The 22902-nt window shown below is 36.3% G+C and overlaps 1 protein-coding gene across 4 annotated transcripts in view; it reads right to left on the minus strand.

Annotated features, from left to right (window-relative positions):
* TBC1D5 (TBC1 domain family member 5) overlaps positions 1–22902 on the minus strand; it is a 325821-nt gene that overhangs the window by 130260 nt on the left and 172659 nt on the right. For all 4 annotated transcript variants that reach the window (XM_086742636.1, XM_086742637.1, XM_086742635.1 and 1 more), the window contains 8 exons: positions 22242–22350; positions 20341–20430; positions 20167–20238; positions 17284–17351; positions 10883–10985; positions 4023–4111; positions 2502–2552; positions 2344–2413 (listed from right to left, as the gene is read on the minus strand). In XM_086742636.1, coding sequence (XP_086598762.1) covers positions 2344–2413; positions 2502–2552; positions 4023–4111; positions 10883–10985; positions 17284–17351; positions 20167–20238; positions 20341–20430; positions 22242–22350 — 652 coding nt within the window. The remainder of the gene's footprint in view (positions 1–2343; positions 2414–2501; positions 2553–4022; positions 4112–10882; positions 10986–17283; positions 17352–20166; positions 20239–20340; positions 20431–22241; positions 22351–22902) is intronic.

Genomic DNA, 22902 nt, shown 5'->3' on the forward strand with positions numbered 1-22902 from the left:
TTATGTAAAAATCCAAATCCAAATAGTAATTTATAACTGTAGATAGCTGTTCTGGTTTTGTTTGGTGAGGGGGGGCCTAAGGTGTTAGCTTCTGTAGGAAACTGCTAGAAGTTGCTCCCTTTTGTTCAGTGGACTCGGCCGGCGCTAGGGCAGACCCGCTGCTGGCCAAGGCTGAGCCAATTGGTGGCAGAACGTCCTGTGATAACGCCTCTGCGATAATGTATTTAAGAAGGGGAAAACAGAAAAAAAAAGGAGGAGAAGATGTGAAGCAGCTGAGCGGGGTCAAAGAGGGGGAGGCGCGAGCCTTGTGGGCCTTGCAGGCCTTTCCCTCGGCCCAGCCCGGCTGCAAGAAGTGGAGAGGAGATGAGAAGTGAATAAGATGTAAAAAGGATCCTGAGAGGCGTCTGCCAGCCTGTTGTGAGGAACGGCTGCAGACGCCAAGGTCAGTGAAGAAGGAAGGGGAGGAGTAATATGGCTCCTGGCCAAGATTCCCCTGCAGCCTGTGGTGAAGACCATGGTGGAGCAGGTTGTCCCGCTGCAGCCCATGGAGGTCCACGGAGGGGCAGAGATCCACCTGCAGCCCGTGGAGGACCCCATGCCTGAACAGGTGGATGCCTGAAGGCGGCTGTGGTCCATGGAGGGCCTGCTGGGGCAGCTGTTCTGGAGGGACTGCACCCCATGGAAGAGATGACCCACGCCGGAGCAGTTTCAGGAAGGACTGTGGCCTGTGGGAGGGACCCCACGAAGGAGCAGGGGAGGAATGTGAGGAGTTCTTCCCCTGACAATGACACAGCGGCGTAAGACAACGCGTGATGAACTGACCACAACCCCCATTCCCTCTTCCCCCCGTGCTGCTCGGGGGGGGGAAGGTAGTAGATATAATGTTAAGCCTGGGAAGAGGGAGGGGTGGGAGGAAGTTATCTTGTTCCCTGTCTCATTCTCCTGCTAGTTTTAGAAATAAATGAATAGTTTTCCCCAAGTCGAGTCTGTTTTGCCCGTAACGGTAACTTTAAGGATTTTCCCCCCGCCCTTATCTCAAACCTCGAGCCGTTTTTCTTATATTATCTCCCCCTATTCTCTAGGAGGGTGGGGGGAGGGAGAGAGAGACTGTGTAGTCTGGTCCCAGTCGGGGCTGAACTACGACAATAGCTCAGGCCAAGATAAGAATGCTCCATGTCTAATAAAATATACACACAGATACATTTATACGTGTAAAGAAAACAGAAGATTTTATGTGAGTCCTGGGTGAACATCTTTTTCTTCAACAGATAGGTAAAACCACCTCTCAAACGAGCATTTCCTAATTACAGTTTGCAAATACAGGTTTTTGGTGCACAATGTGGATAACCAGAACCAGCCACATTTTTATTAATTTTTTTTGTTAACTCTAGATAGTCAGCCCATGGTCTACGTGAAAAATGCTGAAGTGAATCAAGCTGGAACTAAGTTTGGAGGACAAGTCTTTTAGGATACAATACACTGAAATACAGCTATGTTTTGCTAGAATCTTCTACTTACACTCCATCACACAAATAATTTTTTAGAATTAAAAAAAGAGAGAAATGCAAAAAGGGAAAGAGACAGGAAAAAAGTATTCAAAAGAAATCTTGAGTACTTGATGGAGGGAAATGTCCCTCATGCCATGTGTGAAAAAGTGTTACAGGCAAGGACTAGATGGCCCCTAGAAGGTCCTTGCAAAGATGAGCTCTGTAGAACTAAACTCAGAACACAGAAGAAGCTTTTCTATGAAAAGAAGCAACATCCTAAATACAGTGATGTCTGTATAGCTACACAGGAGATCTGCGAGCACAGACATTCCCTCCATTTGAATACTCTGAGGTCAAGAAAAAGAAGTAAGGAAATGGAGTGATGAAGTCAGGGAAAGATGCCCCCTGACCTTTGATGGACAGTCTATGATTAAAGTTTTTGGTTTCACAACAAATTCTTGATATTGTAAACAGTTTAAAACAACTCAAGCTTCAATACGTTAAACACTGCCTATATGCATGTATTTAATATGACATTTGCACAGGTTTTGGGCACATAGATGTGTCTATGACAGGCATTCTTTTGAATGCTACACAAGAACATCACTCATACATAGGAGAATCTGTGTTTGCACATTTGGCTTTTGATTACCAAGTGATCTTTCAACAGACAGGAACTCTCAACTAGAAGACTTTCCACAAGTGCTTATGACCAAATTCTGAAGAACTTCTAAAGAATGCAAACTTGGTTGATCCTTTTTAAGAGAAGATGACTTATTAGCTTCAAATTACTTTATCCTATTAGAAATCACATTTGCTTAAAAACACAATAAATACATTTTAAAGCAATATTTACCTTCTGACTGTCATGTTCAAAAGTTGAAAACCAATGTTCTGCAGTTTTCATAAGACGTGTGAACATCGCACTGAAGGGGAGAAACCCAGAAATTTGGTGTTAAATAATGTATTACAAATAAGAGCAAATTAAATGTAAAGGAAGTTGTTAAAACTTACTAGGCATCATGTTCCAGATATTCAGGATTCAAAAGAACTTTCATTTCCTCGCTGAAAAAGGCAACAGTGAACAATCCAAATGTGAATGTTTATTTTTGGTCAGCGTTCTGCATGTACTATTATGTATTTATAAGCCAACTTTCATATAAAGTGCAAATGAGAAAACTAGCCTTTTTAATTAAAAAGAGTAACTCCATTGAACAAATGAAGTCTTTCCTTTTTATAAAGATCAAAAACAAATTAGCTGCCTTGTCTGCACTACAATGAAGTAACCATCTAATTATTCCAAATAACAAATTACTGAATGTCACAATGTATTATTTGAATATGCTTGATCTAGAATAATTGATTGCTGCACAATCTATCACTGTTTGTCCCAAACAAAAAAAAAAATATGGTTACTGGTCAAATATGCAGTATCAAAACATTAATTTATTTTGGTTTAATAGCCTGTATTTTTATTGTACTTTAACAGCAATTAATCAGTGACAGCACCTCTTTTCCATCTACTTTGCTGCTTAGCTCTACTTTTTCAGTGGGGATGGAACAGAATGCTGTGCATAACACATGCTATTTTAAGTTTCTTAGCACTGAAGAGCATCTTCTAGGTAATTTCAGGATATCTATGGACAGGCATTGAATAAAAACACACTCTTGTAAATAATCTCTGTCCTTGTGGTTAACTGCCTTTCGGCAATCATGTGGATTGGTGCTAAAAGAGGTTATATTATATAGCACGTGTAATTAAATTTACTTTTATTCACTGCTGGACTCCAAAAGAGAGTGCAAAAAGACAAAATGGCACAAATATTACAAGTGATACAAGAAGGCAACTAGATATTACTTTTTTAAAAAAAGCTTTACATATAAGGCAAGAAAAAAAACCATTTCAATTTGGCTGGCAATCACATGTGAGGTAATATTTCACACGTATGTGTATGGCTACATGCACACACACAATTTGAGTGAAATGGAGAATCAATACTTAAACTTAATGTTACTACTAAGTAAAAGGGTAGTCAGATATTGCAGCTACAACATTGCAAGTGATGAAAGAAATATCAATCACAACAATTTGTCTACATTGATCTTTTTCTCATTTAAGATGTGAGGAAAGAGAGTTGGTAACACATCCGTTGTATGGCTGTATTTCTCTAATCTGTCTCCTTTCTGCAATGACAAACGAAACCATTTCTGGCAATAAAGAAGAGCTGAAACAGTAGTTATGTAAGCTTTTTGATTAAGATTTCCCTTTAGGTTTCTTGTCTTCCCTTTTTTGGCCAGCTAATACCTATGAAAGGGCCAATGTCTACACTTTTAATCTCCCTTTCAGAAGCTATGGTAGGGAAGATGAAATAAGGAAATTCCCGTAACAGCACAAGGATGCAACCATTTCTGATATCAATTTATCAATTATAAACAACGAATTAAGGAATACATATTTATAAATTCTATACCAATCAACTATTTGTTTTAAGATGCCGTATTTTTAATACTATACAAATAAACCACAATGCTTGCCTTGGTTGTGCAGCTTCACTGGCATGTGAAAAAGCTTGGTGGTCACAATGCAGGATAAAGACAATGGGAGCTAAAAGTTCATGCATACCCTAAACGTAAAAGGAAGCAAAAGCAGAGTAAGACTTTCCAGTCATGTAACACTTCATATTACATAGCAGCACGGAGCCAGCAATAATAGGTGCAGACTAACTAAAAGTACGAAGATGTAAATTCTTAACAGAATGGTTTCATAATTAATGGCTTCTATCTTAAATTCTGATTAAATCCAAGTGTTTATTCTTCTATAATATACAGAAGCAAGTTGTTCTCCCATTTTCTAACACAACAGACAACAAATTGGCAATGGTAGTCAACCCTGCACCTGGCAGTTTACTCCAAGACCTATGTTCATAAATATGAATTTTATTTATGATAATTACAATCATGATCCACAGTACAAAGATCTGCAATAGGGACAAATTACAAAATTCAAAATGATTTTTTATTTTATAATGTTCCTAAACCAGCATAGCAGTAGCCTTTAGAGGAGACAAGGGCAGCTATTTGTGAAATAAGAAAAGAAAACTTCCATTCTTATGGACATGACACATAAAATGTTCTTTTTTTCCCTTTTTTTTTTACAGTTGTTTTGTCAGTATTAAAAATAAACTCATTATAACACAATGCAAAGGACAGCTGGTACCTTTCTATGACGTACTATTACTTGTATATACAATTTATATTGAAATACAGAAAAAATATAGAAACATGTAGGAATCAGAACAGAAAAAAACTGGTGGATAGTCAAGAACTTGGGCCAGCATTAGAATCATGGCTAGGCCAACCAGGCCAACCATCGGTGCTTTTACCCAGACCTCACCAGAAGCAAACCAGGAGTCTTGAGCTGCCTTGATTCACCTGGGACTTGTCAATTTGTTATCAGAAGCAGAAGCAACCGCTTCAGGAAACAAGCAATCCAGTTGGCAAGCAGCAACACACTGGCAGGTAAAACTATTGTCTGCAGAATGAAACTCAGAATCATAGAATGGTTTGGGTTGGAAGGGACCTTTAAAGGCCATCTAGTCCAACCCCCCTGCAAGGAGCAGGGACATCTCCAACCAGATCAGGTTGCTCAGAGCCCCGTCCAACCTGGCCTTGAATGTTTCCAGATATGGGGCATCTACCACCTCTCTAGGCAACCAGTGTTCTCATTGTAAAAAAAAATTTCCTAATATCTAATCTGAATCTACCTCCCTCTATTTTAAAATAATATTTAAAAACTTAATCGTCAGCAGATATTCAGCCCTTTCCCTCAGATTAGATCAGGGAAAAGGGGGATTTGGGGTAGCGTAACTGGGGAATTTGGTTATGCCAGGGGAGCTGGGCTCTCAGTGGTGGACTAGGACAGCAGATAGGAACTACACAAACTACAAGGTTTGGGCAGGAGTCAGCCACACAAAAGAATTGAGGGGAGCCCTTTGGTGATGGAAGGGATGTGGGATGAAGGGTCGGGACCTGTCTGTCTGCCTCAGGACAGAGGGATCACTCCAAAGGGAGGGAACACCTGACCTCTGCCCGAAACCACCAGCTACAGCTGGGGCTTGGTGCCAAGCACTCAGGCTACCCCTGCCAGGTCTCGCTCTGGGTGGAGTCCTTGCCTGGCTGTAGGAGGAAGAATGTGCTGCCAGCACCACTCCAGTTCAAAAGTGCAACTACTTCACTAAGTGGAGCCTCAGTCCCAGCTCCAGGTGAGTGCTGTGGGGGGGTGCCAGGAAGAGCATCTTGTCTATTCTGCTGGTAGAAAGAGCACTGAGGCTGGCCCGTCAAGCTCATAGGCATTTCAGGCTGCTGTCAGGAATCAGATGATGGGTCCCTAGAAAGGAGCTGTTCTACTTTTATGCTTCCAGTTCCAACCTAGGAAGCCTCTCCACTTGCTTTTCCAGCCCTTTCAGTGATGGACAGATGTGAGCAATGAAAGGGTTACACGCTTGTTCTGCTTTGCTGGTATATCAGCTGATATTCCATGTAGCACTTGAGGAGTATTCAATATGAGTGAGTTAGCTTATCAGCTTCATATGTATCAAACAGATCCATTAACTACTAAAAACCTTTAACTTTTATTGAAAATAATGGAGATTTTCCTTAAGTGGTCCAAGCTGAGCAGAAACGTAGATGTGGAAGCCCTTTCTAGATCATTATCTATTTTGAGTGTGCTTGGAGGCATGTTAGGGAGTCTTATCTGTTCCTAAGAGAAAATCCCAATAGCTAGCAGTGTTGAAGAAAAAAAAAAAAAAAAAGAGGTTTGGAAATTTCTGTGTGCTATCAACTGAAATTCTAAGAAATTTAATTTTAATTTCTTCAGGACTGAAATGACTGTTATAGCCTCAACTGTAGGGTTGCAGCAATAGCAGTCAGTGAACTGGGCAAAACTAAAGAAGAACTAAAGCAGAAGTACTGAAGTTTGGACATTTTCTTTCTTTTCCTATTTAGGGACTGCTTCGAAACATGAAGGTTAAACAGAAACTCAGTTAGGAAAAAAAAGATTAAACTCAGTGAAGTCACTTGATTTCAGGAGCTGATGTAAACTTGCCAAACACAACAATATGGGTTAGATTACAAATTAACAACTTTTGATTTTTGAAAGTCTTATTGTCATGCCAAGAGGGAAAGGAATAGGACAGTCAGAGAGACAGGTTTGGGATTAATCAATAAATAAACAATATAAATATTGTATACAACAATATATATTATATATATTTATATATAAACAAAATAAACAATAAATATTAGTGGCAAAAATATTTAAATAAACTGCAGATAACCTGGGTTGTACTTTCATACGTACTCACAGCCCTCAGTTAATTAACAGCTCCAAGTCTAATCTTTTATTCGCCCTGATATCCTAATATGAAATAAGGAAAATCGAAATGCCAAAAACTTGACTATCTAATAAAATTACCACTGAAACTGTAAACATACAAGCTGAAGAAAAAGAAAGAGGACATAAAATAAGGATTAGTTATAAAAGATAAAAGCACATCATACATTTTTCCAACATAATAATATATCAACTTTATAATAAAGTAGAATCATAATGCGGCTGCCCACATACAACAAAAACAAAGCAAACAGATGATGAAATATCAGGATTTCAAAAAGATACCTCTGATCTTTCAGTTACAAGAGTACTTCAAATGTTTAGAGATTTTTAGCTTGGCAAGAAAAGCCACCGGTGTAATATGCATACACATATTTTTTCAATGCTGCAGTTTACTAAAACTCTTTAGTGTTAATAAATAAGTTGACAGAGCTCAGATAATTTTATGACACTTCTTAGCTACAACAAAATATTGATTTCATAATACAGTCTATGGTTTAGAAAGAAATCCAGAAATATAGCATTTCTACAATGAAAAGTGAATCAATGCATTTCAAAATTATATTGACTTCTCTAAGGGCAATCAAATCATGAGCAAACAATAGTTAGCCTAGTGATTTAGCTTAATTGTCACTATTTCTTTTCAGTGTAACTAGGACTAGAATTTTGGCACCAGTTTAACAGAAGAATGCTAAGAGTAATTTTTACATATTCTTAAGTACAATATACTATTCTCTTTAGATTTTATATTTACAGCTGCTATTTAAAAATTCAATGATCCCAGTGAGGATTGTGTCTTTAAAATCTGTAATACAGCTTCACAACATTCTACTCCATTTGGCTAGGGACAGAAATATCTTTTCCCTCATCAAATAAAATGTTACTTCACGCTGGTCAAAAAACCACAAACCCTACTACAAAGACAACTTTCATGCATATATGCATATTAAACAAACATTATTGATTGCTTCTTGTAAGACTATATACTGATGCTATGTAATAGTTCCAATAAGATGTTGTAAACTTTAGATACGCTTTATTTACATTTAGAAGTATGGAAATTGTCAAGGAACTACAACTTTTTCCAAATATTTTGAAAGAGAAACATTAGGTCCTGCACAGATGCTCACAGACAGAAGTATAATTTCTCATTTACTGGCCAAGTGTTACAATTCTAATAGCAAATGTAGCTCTTGTAAATGTGGCCATACAGTGAGACAGAGGAATTCTCACAGAGATCAAGAGGACCAGTCCCATGATGGATATTGAATATGAAGACAAACTTCTTAATTTGGGCTTTGTATTTAGGTCACTGTGGAGAGAGCAGTTTGGAGGTGATCTGTTATTGATGAATTAATGGTAACCTTCATTATTTTCAAGAAAATATGCTAGGCTTTGATGTAGTAGAAATTATTATGGGATGTATGATATGACAAGGGGTAATGGCTTGAAACTGAAAGAGGATAGATTTAGATTAGATATAAGGAAAAAATTCTTCACGCTGAGGGTGGTGAGGCACTGCAACAGGTTGCCCAGAGAAGCTGTGGATGACCCATTCCTGGAAGCATTCAAGGCCAGGCTCGATGGGGCTTTGAGAGATCTGGTCTAGTGGAAGCTGTCCCTGCCCAGGGCAGGGGGGTTGGAACTAGATGATCTTTAAGGTCTCTTCCAACCCAAATCATTCTATGATTCATTCTATGAATCAAGTGTGGCTTGAGTCAATGGTAAAAACAGAACCAATAAAAATAGTAGGACAGGAAGATGGACTTCAACATAGGTACTTGCTAAGAGAGGGAAAAAACCATATCCTGTCACCACCACAAACTCGATTTCCTATTAGCTAATTCAGAGAAAGGTACTGATGGACATGAAATACATATTATCTAAAAAGAGAGGGACGTGGGGACAAAAAAGCAGGATTGTTACTAATAAGCCAACAGAAGCATTAATTTAAAACAAACAAAGAAAGCAACCTACCCTTTTAAAACAAGATAAGAAAAAAGAAAAGCTCCTAATAGAAGTGACACATGTCCACAACAAGAGGAAAACCACGATCATTTGCTATTTTGTAGACTTGACACAGCACCACGAGACTTGGGTGGTATACTGAACACACTTCAGAGAGATTAAATCAACAGTTTTTCATGATGCAAATTTATTTCCTTTTCTGCACTTCACCTCCGCCCTTAGTCCTGTGGCAACCCCTTCCTGGAATTACTGCACTAGTGATGCATACCAGTTGAAAAGAGAGGTGAAGAAGTTTCTTTGTCAACAGCCTGTAGGCTCGCAAAATTGAACCTGTTCTTTTATCTGCCTATGTTCATTTAGCCCACCAAGCAGTCTTTATTAAAGCTGAGGCATCAGGCAGTCAAAGTTCATTAATACCATTTATATAATCTCTGCAGTTTCAATTAACTCAGCAAGACATTCTACTACATGATAACAGTCTCATTAATTCAATAAAATCCCATAACTATTAACAATATGGTCTATGTTAAACGGGGTGTCACCTAGTAGAAAATAATAGCTTTAACAGCTTGTGATGAAACTCAGGGCTTTTTTTTTTTTAAATTTGATCTGCCTAAATATTCTATCCTTATGTAGAAAGGTATTATTTCTTGGTAAGGAATCAAGAGGATTTTAAATATGAGCAGTGGGTAACTAAGTCCTTTTAAGTCATATCAAAGAGTAAAATAATACTTCTTGTTCAATAAATGATAGACTAAATTAGCTGGAATGTGTTCTTCCATTTGCCTATCATCAGTACTCTGGCCTATATTCTCTAGAAAGGGGAGGCAGAATACTGCTGAAGTGTTTTCTCTAGCAGAGCCCTTCAAAATACAGCTCACAAATCTCATTTTTTCTTGACCTCATGCAAGACTATTCCTTGCTCACAGTCTGTCAAACATGAGAATGACCTGCTGATAGAGATTTCACATTAGATAACTATATATGTTTGATTTTTGATATAATCTGGAATATAGTTCAGAAGTAACTGTTCCTTCAACTCATATGCGTCTTTTTTCATGAAACACCACTAATTTCCTGGCTTGAGGACAGGATGGTCACAGAACATGCCTGAAAGCATACAGTGACTTAGAAAAATCTTCACATTTACTGAACCTCTGTATTTTTGTCATGAAAAAAATTCTGTCTGCCTAAAGTTTGCTGCTTTACAGTTTATCCTTTGTCCATGGACACAGAGTATCTCTCAGTTTGTCAGTCCCAATTCACCCTACAGTCAATAGCCTGAAGAAACAAATACAAATATACTTATCTCAATAACTCTGCATATTGGTCTTGCTGTATTAACTTTGTATCAAGCTTATACTCACTTCAAATCCTTCAGAACAAATCCGCATTCCATACGGATGCATAGTTAGTGCAGCTTTAAAGATTTCTTTACCATTTTATCAAAAACGGTTTGAGCCAGCTCTCTTCAGGTAACATCGTAAAAGTGGTATTTGTAGCACCCTTGTCCTTCAGTCAAGAGGCATTTGTCAGCTGCATTGTCAGAAGCTACAGGGTTAGATGAGGGATCTATCCATTAATGTACCACATAGCTTAAGAAGAATAACTTAAAATATTACGTAAAACTTAACATAGTAAACTTTGCCTAAATTTCAGAAGTCACTACTTATGTTTTTTGCTAATTCAGTACCATTTTTAATCCTGCTGCATACTTTCTTTCTTTACCTATGCAGAGAAAGCCTTTATTTTTCTTTTCTTTCTTAACCAACATGGAAGAAAAATATGTTGTTTATAAAGAAGTTTGAAGTTAGACAACTTAGCAACCTTAAAGAAAACAATTTGAGGGACTGCACTATGAGGAAAAAGCATATGTTATTCAATGAGCTTACCTTTCTTGCTATCCAGCTGACAAGCATCTCTTTGATTATTTTAGCATTATGATACAACTTCAGATACAACAAAACTACATTATTGTCAAACTGTATAGAAAATTTTGAGTCAATAAATGCCACCTGTACAGTATTTTCATTACCTGTTTATAAAGCAACTGCTCATTTTCTCTGGCGTAGCAGAACAGAACATCTGTAAGAATTTTCCTCACGTTCTCTTGCTGGAAATACTGCATTTCAGGAAAGCTGAAAATGAAGAAATACAGTGAAAGTAAACAATACAGCACATAGAATCTCTGTTGCTGGTCTCCTAGAAATGGGTGTAGGTAAGACAGCACCTCTCTTGTCTGCTTTCCTACTGCTCTGTGAATTGTGGGTGCTGCTGGAGTAAGAATACTTCTAAAGACTTCTCACATTTTTTTTTTTAATCAAAATTCTAAACTGTGTTCTTTAATGTCTATCAGAATGCTACATAGACATGATATCACCATTTAAATAAGTAACCCCTTTTAATATTATGAAAACTAGAGAACTGCAAGAATGAAGTACTATGGTAGATTGTCAATCGTCAACTTCTTACAAACAGCCAATCCACTGAAAATGAATGACTTGGAGAATCTAATCAAAACAAAGTGATGTACCATATGAGTATGTTCCTACCTAGGGAATCCTTTGCTCCTCCATGTAATGAAAACAAGTCAAGCTGAAGCAGAATGAAAGGAGATAGAATGAGAGGCCATGACTGAAGCAAAGATCTACCCTCTCCTTCCTGCACACACTCTTACTGGCAAACCCAGCAGCCCAGAAGACCGTTCTGGTCCCAGGTGGCACAGCATCCCAATAATAACTAAACTCCAAGACTGTGCTCCACTGATTGTCAGTCCTTCACTAATGAATCTAAAACTTGCTAGAAACACTTAGAAAAGGAGTGTGATCCAAGCAGATACTTCTTCTCCCCTCAAAAAAACCAAATCAGTTAAAACTAAAACTGTTGCAAACAGATGACTAATTATGATTCAGGTACTGGAAAAATAAGCACGCAAGATCAAATCTCCATAGATAAAAACCATATCTTACAGGACATGCTCCCATTTCTTTAATCTGTGTTAGGCTGGCAACTGTAACTGGATCATCAGTCTGCCCTACGGTTTCACAAATAGTGCTTAGCCCTGCTCTTCCTTTTTCTCAAGATCAAAGTTAGGCAAAGGAAGGGCACCAGAGCTACAATATCTTAAGGAAGTTTGTAAAATTTCTAGTTCTAAAGTGGAATAAAATGGCAGAAAGAAGAGTACATCAGAAGAAGCATTTACACAAGGGCTGATGAACATTTGAAAAATGATTAGCATTTTAATGACAATATTATTAAAATATCTCATAATTGACATGAAAACTTAAGCTCCAATATATCTTACTGGCATCTTTTGTGATGCAACATAATTAGGCATTTCACTGTGTTTTGTAACTGTCTCAAATAAAACTATAGAATAATGAAATCATAATCATTTACCTGGCAGGGCAAATATCCTTTAAGTGAAATATAATGAAGTGGACCTAGTGTGAGAATAAGGGAAAAAAACTTCTGGGAAAATCCTGTAATCTCTGTACAATCCAGGAAAAGGTAAATATTTACAATCTGTAACTACTCTGATACAACTCTCTCCTGTGCATCCTGCTCCTTGACTGTTGGAAGTAGGAAATAAAGTCACTATGCAGGATGCACTTTAATAAGTAGGTGCATAAACGAAAGTGTTTTCATGCTTGCCAAGGAAGTAACTAGATGGCAAAAAATATTTTATGAAGCAACCACCCCAATCCAGCTATGTGGAGTGATAACAAATAAATAAATAAATAAAAATCTGGAAAGTTATCATACCAAAAAGAAAGGACAAGGTAAAGCTGGAAAAAGAAAAACAGAAGAATACTTAAAAAATATAACAAGAGAAGACCTCAGGCTAGATTGCTGAAATAAAGGCTGCAGTATTGTCAGTTTTAAAATGAAATCACATGGATTACAGGTAACTTTCCTTCAAGTAAATTTTGTTTTTCTTGCTTCCCAAGTCTGAGCTACAATGCTAAACTTTAATCTAGTTCTATTAAGGCTGTTGTAAAGCCTATCACGGAGAAATAATGATAAATTACTTCAGATAAAGCTTCATATTAATAATCACCTCACAGAGGTGATGACAGGTAAGCACAGAAACATAACTAATTAAGGCTAGAAAGGTGCTTTGAAATCCTTGGATGAAGGAGCTGAATCAAGAGCCAAGGTGGAGAAGGCACCATGGCTTTAACATAGCAATGAAGTCCTCAGAAAGGCACTGGGATGAGAGGTGTAACGTTTTCCTGCCACCTGGAGGGGGTAACGGTAGACCAACATTTGGAAATTTGTATGCACTTGTACTAATCACGTTACTGTAAAGGAAGGACACAGCTGAGACCAAAAGTGCATTACAGCAGATGGCAATCGACATAATTTAGGGGTTTGAAGGGATTATTTCTGAAGGACTGTTATTCAGGCCTGCCCTAAGAAGTTTAGGAAGAGAAGACTAACAAAGAAAACTCAAAAATACACACAGGTATCTGTGAGGATCTAATAATACCAGAGATTGTGACAGAAAGGATAATAAACTCAGGAATAAGCTGCCTGAAGTATTAATTACAGTAAATGTAAATACAAGAGATCATGAGGGAACTATCAGTTCAAAATGTTTTTTTTTTTTAGGAGAATGTCATTTTATGATTAAAACAATGTTTTAGAAATACAGTCTCCTCAAATCAGGCACGGTAAGAATACTTTTCATGAACACTAGAATATTACATTTAATTACATTTCTAAGAAAATGGACGTGGGAATTTTGCTGGAATGTTTTACCACAACCGCTACAATTAAGCAACAGTGCATTCAAGTCTCTGCTTTCTGAAAGTGGAGACCAGTGTGGGTTAGTTATCACTTTTCAAAACATACCTTCAACCAATTTAGGGGCCCCTACACCAGTGGCACCCAAACTTTGACAAAGAATAAACTGAGGCTGGCAACCAAATAAAAGGATGCACAAATACTTTATGAAATTAATTCAGTGGCAGACAGAAATGAGGCTCTTAACCACAGTCATGAAGTGACCACCTTTTCTTTCATGAACAGATGCCATCCCTTGCCATTCTCCAACCCTGTTACTCAGCGGGAATGGGGAAAGCTACTAAACCAGGAAAAATAGAAGATGTTCTTGCAACTGCAATGGTTTGGTAAAGAATAATACCATCCCCCTACCAATCCCCTGCCTTTGCTCACTTCTTTCTTGAAAAGGAATAAATTGGTGTATAAAGGTACCTCTCCCTTCCAGCAGTCCCTCCTCTTACGTGGAAACAACATTTTGTCTCTTGTGTTCATACTCAATGGATTACGGTTTCTTCCCATCTTTTCTATATGCTTAGGAAGGATGTAGCTGCCTAATGGCTTCTCTACCACCTTTTTTATGGGTGGTTTTTTTTTTGTTATTTGTGAGATGGAGAGTTTGAAACAGCAGTACCCATCACTACTCATCTTCACACTGTTTTCATTCTCCTTAACTGTGATTGTTACTCCTGAAGCAGAAACTAGGTAGACCAAGATATAAAAATAATACTACAAAAGAAAAGAAATCCACTTGATTAGTCTACTGGAATGCCCCCTAAGCATTTTGCTTTCTTAAAATACTGGAGAGAGAAAGAGGGTAAGCAAACCTAGCCATTTACAATTCTAGATGTCCAAGCTGATGTCAGCAAATAGACTAGTATTTTGATTTGACTGGTAGCTACAGGTTCTCGTATGTGTCAATCTACTGATTTCCATTTCTGCAGAATATTTTTAAAAATTCTTCTTTATCACTTACCTTCTTAATCATCACAAAATAAATCAGCATGGTTCTTTGGTACATCTTTGGAATGACAGTAATTAATCACTGCATTCTTAAGTCTGTTACGAGTTACTGTAGTGCTAGTTCATACACACTGTCTTTCTTAGTAGAATAACAGAACACAGTATTACAGTCGTAACTCGATTGGTACTGCTATCTACATTTAAAGTAAGGCTTTTAATTGCATTATATTAAACCTCCCTTACCCTCCTTCCCACCTTCATTTTTAGAAGCTTCTCACTTGAGATAAAAAGAGATGGTTTCTGGTTCCAGCTCAAAAGTACACATTTCTAGATAGCTGAAGGAAAATCCATTCTGAATCCCTCAACTATCATAAAAAATGAGTCAGGCAATTAATTAGAAATATTGGTAACTAATGAGTTAGGACTAACCTAATAAAATCCTTCCCTATCTCCTTTGTAAATACTGGAAGTTCTTATTATGCAACAGGCAAAAAAATATATTTAGACAATACAGGTTGGATTACTCTCACCTGACTTTAGGTGACCACAGTTTAGTTAGGTACAGGTGAGCTAGAAACCTTTTGTAATTACTGAAGAAAAACATACTTCTCTACATTGTGATTTATCAGACCTATACTAGACATTTACTTTACGAAGAGATTATTTGTATCCTAGAATTCTTCAGGTACATAGACTCTAAAGGATGATCAACCCAGTAGTGAGCATCTACGTTTTACAAATCTAATTATTAGGTGAGACAAGGATTAAAAAAATTCATATGAACACACATACACAAACAAACATTATCACAGTTCCTTCAGGTAACAGAATTCTGAAATTTTTAAAAAATTAAACCAAAATCCATTTAATTGCCTATTTCTACCCAATTTTCCTATCTATTATTATTGTACTTCAGAGAATTCTAACAAAAATATCGTAATTTTTTTACTGCTTTAATAGGTGGGATTCTGTGTGGTTTGATATTCTGTGCAGTTAGCATCGTCCTCTACAGCATTATTTACTTGATGCTGTTGGATGATGGAGTACTGAACTCAATGACAAAGAATACAAAAATATTCATTAAATAAGAAACAGAAGCTAGAAGGTAAAGATTATGGTCACTGAATACAATACTCAATTATTTTAACCTTTTCTAAAAAGCATTGTAAGTTAATGACAAATCTTTAAACTGTAACTCCAGGAATTTATTTAATTTATTGAATGGAAATGAAAAGGACAACATTAAAGAGAGGGTACTGACATTCCAAACCCAAGGAATGTAGAATTTACTGCTTCTTACACTAATGATCATTTACGAACAGATACATATGTATACATAAAGTGTACATTATGTTTTAGGATTAGGCAAACAACAAGTGTATATATAAATGCATGCAGTTTATCAAGTAAATTCATGTTACTTTGATAAATTTTGTTCCTTCATTGTTTGACTTATTTTGATATTGATGACACATAATGTATGCTGCTATTGTTTCAAGTAGACGTTATTTTGTATAAATACATAAATGGAAATTTCTTTAGTCACTATTACTGTTATTAGTGAATATTAGTCACTCTGCCATTTGCCAGAGTGAGAGCCTGGACTTTGTGTATATATATATTTTTTTAAAATAACAGTCTTACATCCAACATAACCTCCATACAACTTTTCATTCTCCAATTATAGTTTAGATACATAAATATTTTAATCTTAGAACATCCTGAACTGTTTCCTTTAACAAACAAAAAATACCATCTGTGAGAATGCACATGAAAGCATACTCAGATTTTAATTATACATCTCATGGCAAAATGCATTCAGGAATGGGTCTAGGGACTGACATATAAAATATTCCAAAACCAGAGAGCAATGATTTCTTCTGCATGACTTTGTTTCTGTAAATGAAAATGCGTGAGCTTGGGATTTGTAAAATCTATGACTAACACCACGTTTTTCAAGTTATAAGGAAAAATATTTGCAATACAGTAAAATGTTATTGGTGGCAAACCAGTAATTGAATTTAATTAGATTTACACATCAGTCAATGCTTCCACTCTGAAAAGAAATGTTTTCAGGAACTTAGTGTTCTAACTCAAACAAGTTCCTAAACAGGAATGACTTAAGGACTGAGAAGATGACATAATCACAGTAATATTAGGACAAATTTTGAAAGACATATGTGACAAATAACACTAGAAAAGTGATAAATAAAAATAGAAATGCTTAACTTCTCTGGATGAGTGACATTTCCCTTCCTAATTACAAAATACTTTTTTATTATCAATTGATTAAGTGTTAAGAATTAAAGAAAGTCATCTGTTCAATCTTTTGTTATGATCATAATTTAGCTAAAAGACCTTCCAGTTTCATTTACCTTCTCTTTGCTTCATATGGAAAACTCTGCTTTAAATTCCACATAGTAATACATTTCCTAATATCTTAATTTAGAAGAGCTTTTCTTCAATGATACCAATAAATCTCCAGGATTTAATGTTTAACTCAATTTTCTCGTTTTTCACTCCAAGAAAGCTGTATTTTTATACATTTAATGTATGTTTCTACACATTCATGTTCAACAACCCTGACATTTACACTAACCAAAGTCAAGAAAACACAATATAATGTACACCACATAAAAACGTAGAATCTAAATTTATATACAGAAATTTCTTTAAAGATCTACATACGTTCTTGTCACATCTTGTTCAATCATTGCTCGAAGCTCTTTATCCTGGAAAAATTTATTCCAAAGACTCTGAAATAAGAAAAAAATAATTGTATGAAACAGAGACTTCTGCTAATGTTTCAGGCTTATATACTACATCAGCAAAGTACAATACAAATATTAACTAATTAATCATCAACATTACCAGTAGATAGGTGTATCTATATTTTATGGGTGGAAAAGAATGTTGGTGACCAGCCTAACCTATCTTAGAAAGCCAGTTTAGATCAGAGATTAAAACATTCCAGTTCCTGGATCCTTGATCTAGGCTTATTCCATTAATTCACTGGATGGCTGCAGGTCTGTGGGCAATGGGTCTGCTCGTAGTGGGTCTATGAAGAATATTTAGGAAGGTAGAGTAAATTCAAACTTACTGGAATCAGAAGCCTAAGAGAAAAAAATTCAGTAGTTAACTTATAGAAAAAGGTCTATATCACCATACTGTACTACATTTCTCCTATGAAAGTATGGACTCTAATTGGAAGCTGCTATAATTTCCATACTAAGAACTTGTTTGAAAGCAAGATAGTTTGTCTTAGTGGAGGCAAAATTGAATAAGGGATGTATGATGGTTAAATATCTATTACGAAAATTACATCGTTCTAATTGTACAAATACACAGTGCAGATCAAGACTGGCCATTCTAAAAAAGTTCTGATATGGAAAACCAGAGTATTTAAAACTCACTGTCAACATTAAAAAAAAAAAAAAGAGTTTGAAGTAGATTTAGCTTTTTCTATATCTGTGCTATGCCCCTTTCCATTCTCTTTCTTTGGTTTCCATGCCTTTTTAACTGGTATTTTGCAAAAGCTAACCTGAAAGAAGTCAGCAAATGTTGTTTGTATGCTCCAGAAAAATGTTTTGTAAAGTCAAGTCTATTTTTTTTTACTGTAAAGGGGTGGTAACTTGGCCATATTGATCAAAATACAGAAGGAACAAAATCTACAGCAGCCTTTTTAGTTCTCCCATAGCAGTAGGAGCACCAGCGAATGAAATACTGTACAGAGAGTGGCTACAATACTTCCAGAATTTCTTGCTGCCCTGTAAACAATTCATTGTCATGGTGACTTATGCTTCACAGAAAGAAAAGTGAAAGTAAAATAATGTTTTCTAGTAGAAGGAGGGTAAAATAAAAAAAAATAAGAAAATCTTAATTATCTTCTGTATTTCTGTTACAAACTACAAAAGAACCTTCCAAAATTTAGAAGTATTTATATCCTTGACAATGTCTTATGTAAAACTAGTATCTTTTTTACTTGCAGCTCTTTTTCATGCAGCTAGATCTCATTTTGAAACTCCCCTGCCCCTGCTCCCAACCTGGTCCATCAGAGCAAAGGACGAAGGAAACAGAATGTGCATTGCTGAAAAGGTAGCAAAACCCAGGACACTGAGAGGGGAAAATATGAAGTCACTAGAGAGGCTCAAAGGCACTTCGCTCTTCATTCCTGTGCCTGATTTGGCCTGTAGCTTTGTTTTATAGATTAATCCCTTTCCACACACTCTGGGATGTTAACCTTTATCTTTTATCTCCTAAAGACATCACAGGCAGAAGGAAGGTGGTGCCACTGTGTAAACACAAACTACAGCAGAAATGCTTTAAACCTTTTATACTTGACACAACTTTCAGTCCTGCTGGATGCAAGACTGGTTTGATGGCACGCACAGTCATACTGGCTGCAGAACCACCCATCTGCCTATGATCAATACGTCCATGTTTCAACAAGCAAATCTCTCTCCCCTACATTTAGTAGGAAGTAGAGTACTGCACTAAATACAAACAAAATTATGGGTTTCTATTTGTGAACAAAATGGAAATACAATTAGTACCACCAAAGATACCTGTGACAGTCTTTCCAGGTGTAACTTTCTTAAATGCAGCCAAATTATTTTCATGGCATTAAGTTATTTTGAAAATTTGATAAGAAAGCATTTTCAAAAATGGTAACATAATTAATGGAGAAGCTTAAAGATATGTGCTACAAAATACCTAAGAGCTTTTCAGATATAATAAAATGCAGTAGAAAACCAGCATTAAATTAAAAAAATGCCTTAGGCTCCCAAATCTACATGTAAACCCTCATCAAAGTGTCACGACTTCGAAAATACCAAGCTGCTAGGAGGTCCCATTAATTTCAGTGAGAGCTGGATGCTGTACTCAATAACAATCAGGCCAAATACTTTTACCACATTTTCAGTATTTCTTTAAAATCTGGATCTGTCATTTTACAGCTGGCTGTTGTCTGATTAGAAAAGAAACTTTTGTTTCTTTTAACTATATAAAGAAAAAAATTAAAAACCTTGGAAGAAATGCATATCTTGCAGCCTGGTGCTTCAGACATTAACTCAGCATGTATACTACTCAGACATACAACAATTATATTTCTGCTGGAGAAGAACTTCCAAGGCTGAAGAGTCTTCCAGAGGAGGATCCTTCAGTATTTGCTGTTAACAGCATTTCCTTCGTATTGACTGTTTAAACACTCCTTCAATTAGAGCCATTTTGCGTATAAAATGAAAATATACAGCACTGAAAAAAAGTGTTTATCAGTCAAAGGAAGGGTATGCTGTGAAACTGGACTTACAGTCCACCATTGTTTTTTTTTTTTTTGTCACAGCCTTCCCTCTGATAAGCATCGAAAAATCATAATATTAACCTGAAAATGAGCATTTCTGGTTGTTCAGCAGAGCTTGTGAACCACTGTTAACACAAATGAGTTTGGAAATTTAGGAGGGAGATTTTAGCACTTGTCATTTTTCCCTCTTCAGCAAGGACTCACTTTTGTCAGCATGATGATGATGAGAATTTTAGTAGCACATATGTCAACAGAACCAAGGGTCAACTTACCCCCTCGTCCTGAGAGAGTGGGTTGTTGATTATAAGATCTTGCTGTCCTGCTTTCCGAGGGTTTGTAATGTGCTGGATAAAAACAGAAAAAATCAGATCCTTTTCTGATACACTGTAAGTACTAATACCTATGTCAATGCATGAGAATAGGAAACCTGTTTTGTACCAACTTACAATTTCTTTGATCTTATTGTAAGAAGTTCTTAAGTCTGAAGTGGTTTTAATCCATTGACTTCTGTCTTGGGGTAGAACCTCCAGAAATAACTACCAACAAAACAAAATAAATCCATTAGATTTCATCAATTCAATGTAGCTTTTCATACAAATCCTACCAGACAGCATATACCATCTCAGAAAGGAAGAGCAAGTACTCTACACATAAGGAATATACTCCTGGCTTTAGTACTTTCCAGTCAACAAATAAGAAGCTAGAAACAATAACAGTTCTACGGCAGGAAATAAAGCATTAAAAAACCCTGAAGCCACAAACTCAAGCTTTGTAAACTGTCATAACTTCAGTAAAGTTGATTGAGACTTCCAAGGCAGAAACACAATGCAAAGAAGAGATGAAAATAAATATACGAAACTTGAAGCTATTTACATAACACTGATGAGCTAATGCACCATACTTTAAACCAAACACGAATATAGAGCAGAACCTAAGCACTCAAGAGATATACTCTACCTAAGCAATGCAGAAAGGGAAAATCTTTATCCATAGAAAAGAAACATGTTCTAAAATTCTGCAAGACATTTAGAAGAGTCAGTTTTGCAAAAAGTCCTTGAAAATGCCTACATCTCAGTTCTTTCACATTTCTCTTTGAAAGGGTTAGAAAGAAACATCTATTGCGAAATGCTATTTACATTGTATATAAAATAAGGAAAAAAACAGTATTTTCTTGCTTTTAAATTTTTTTTTATTTACACATTAGAAAGTGTTTAGAAACAGTAAATAGCGACAAACAAAAACCATTCCCAAATTATTAAAAATACTCAAATATTTCAGAACTTAACAAAAACATTGATAATATTTTTAGAACAGGCAGTCTAAACCAGAGCCCTACCCCATATCAGGATATGCAAATAAAACCAGCCTTATTTCTAAAATAAAAGCACTCCTTGATTTAATTAGTGGACAGTGAGGGACTTGATGCTTTTGTTAGTTCAGGGTTTTGAGTTATGGCCTCCTAATTTAGAGGCTCAAGAAGAAGCAGACAAAAGTAGTAGAAGTAGTAAAACAATGCTCATGGCATATATTCATCTGGCCTCCTGAAGAAAGTATTTTCATTAACTTTAAATTCATCCAATGCTACATACATTTCAAATTTCAAACTTCAATTTTCAGATTTCTTTCATTCATATACAAAAAGCATTTTCATTTTCTTTTGATAAGCCTTTGTGCAAAAGTGAAGCTTGAGAAATGGCCTCAAGTAGGGAAAATTCTCTACTATCATAGTGCAGAACAGAAGACCTGATGCCAGTGCAACAAAATTATTTTGGTCTTTATAGAGCAGCTCAATATTACTTTGCTTGCTTTCTCTCTCCCTTCCCCCGCAATTTTAAAAAATACACTAAGAGATCTCTGAGGACCTGTTGTGTTTTAAGATTGGAAGACCTGGCCTCCCTCTCTATCCAGTCACTGTAAGAGGGATTGATCTTCTTTTTCTCATTTCACTGGGAAAAGCTGCTAGCAGAAGCATCGGACTGATTTTAAAGGATTCTCAAGTTCCACAAAACATAAATTGTGAGACAAATTTCCTTTTTGTTTCCAGTGCACGACTTCACTGCACAGAGACTGAGAGAAGAGATAGCTGTGTGGCACTCAAATTTAAACACATCACCCAGCACAAAGATATTATTTCCCAGAAATCTTTTGCTATCACCCACAATTCAGCTTTAAGGCAACTCAATATGATTAGCAAATGTCCTATGAATTATAAAAATGAGTAGGAAAACACTAGGATGAAGTCTTTTGGAAAATTCATGATTCTTTGCATCAATAATCTTCCAGCGCATCAGGTAATGTGTTGATATATTGCAACCACAAACTGTAAATAAATATTTTCTCTTCTTACCTTCCAGCAAACACTACGGAACCTGCTGCTTCTCAGCTGCCCATTAATCCCCTTCAGCCGTATAGTTGCCAAGTAATTGTTGTTTACAAATAGTTCTTCCCATTCTTTGCTGCGTGCAAAAGCAAAAGGAATGAACATTTAAACAACAACAAAAAAAGCCTTAGCTGATTTAAGGACTATATGACACCACACAATTTTGGATAAGCTGAGGAAAGGAAGTTTTAAAAAATGTATATATTTAGTTGTGTACCATTTCTAAACGCATGGCTGTCTTTTTGGACACATTTCTTCTTTGGATTTAATGAATATGTAGATCGCTATAATTATGCCAGCTACTGAAATTCATAATGTCTATGGAGGCTATTCCATTTCCTCTAAAATGTTGGTACTGCAGTTCAGTGAATAAACAAGAAAAATGAATATTAATATAAGCACATTCATGTTTCAGCTGTAGACAAAGAAGTACCTATTCCAAAAATATGCAACAGAAGAGTATACTGTTGACTGTATTAGCTCCTCACCTGACATATTTGCCTAAATGAACCTTCTTTTCTTCTTAATGTCAAGCTGGGCAGTTAAGCATAATAGAAGATGACTTTCTTTAACATTTAGTGCCATTTACTATTGAAATCACTCCTACTTCTTTCTACATGATCAGTTT

Source organism: Chlamydotis macqueenii, chromosome 2 (assembly GCF_036417535.1).
Source record: "Chlamydotis macqueenii isolate bChlMac1 chromosome 2, bChlMac1.mat, whole genome shotgun sequence".
Classification (NCBI taxonomy): Eukaryota; Metazoa; Chordata; class Aves; order Otidiformes; family Otididae; genus Chlamydotis; species Chlamydotis macqueenii.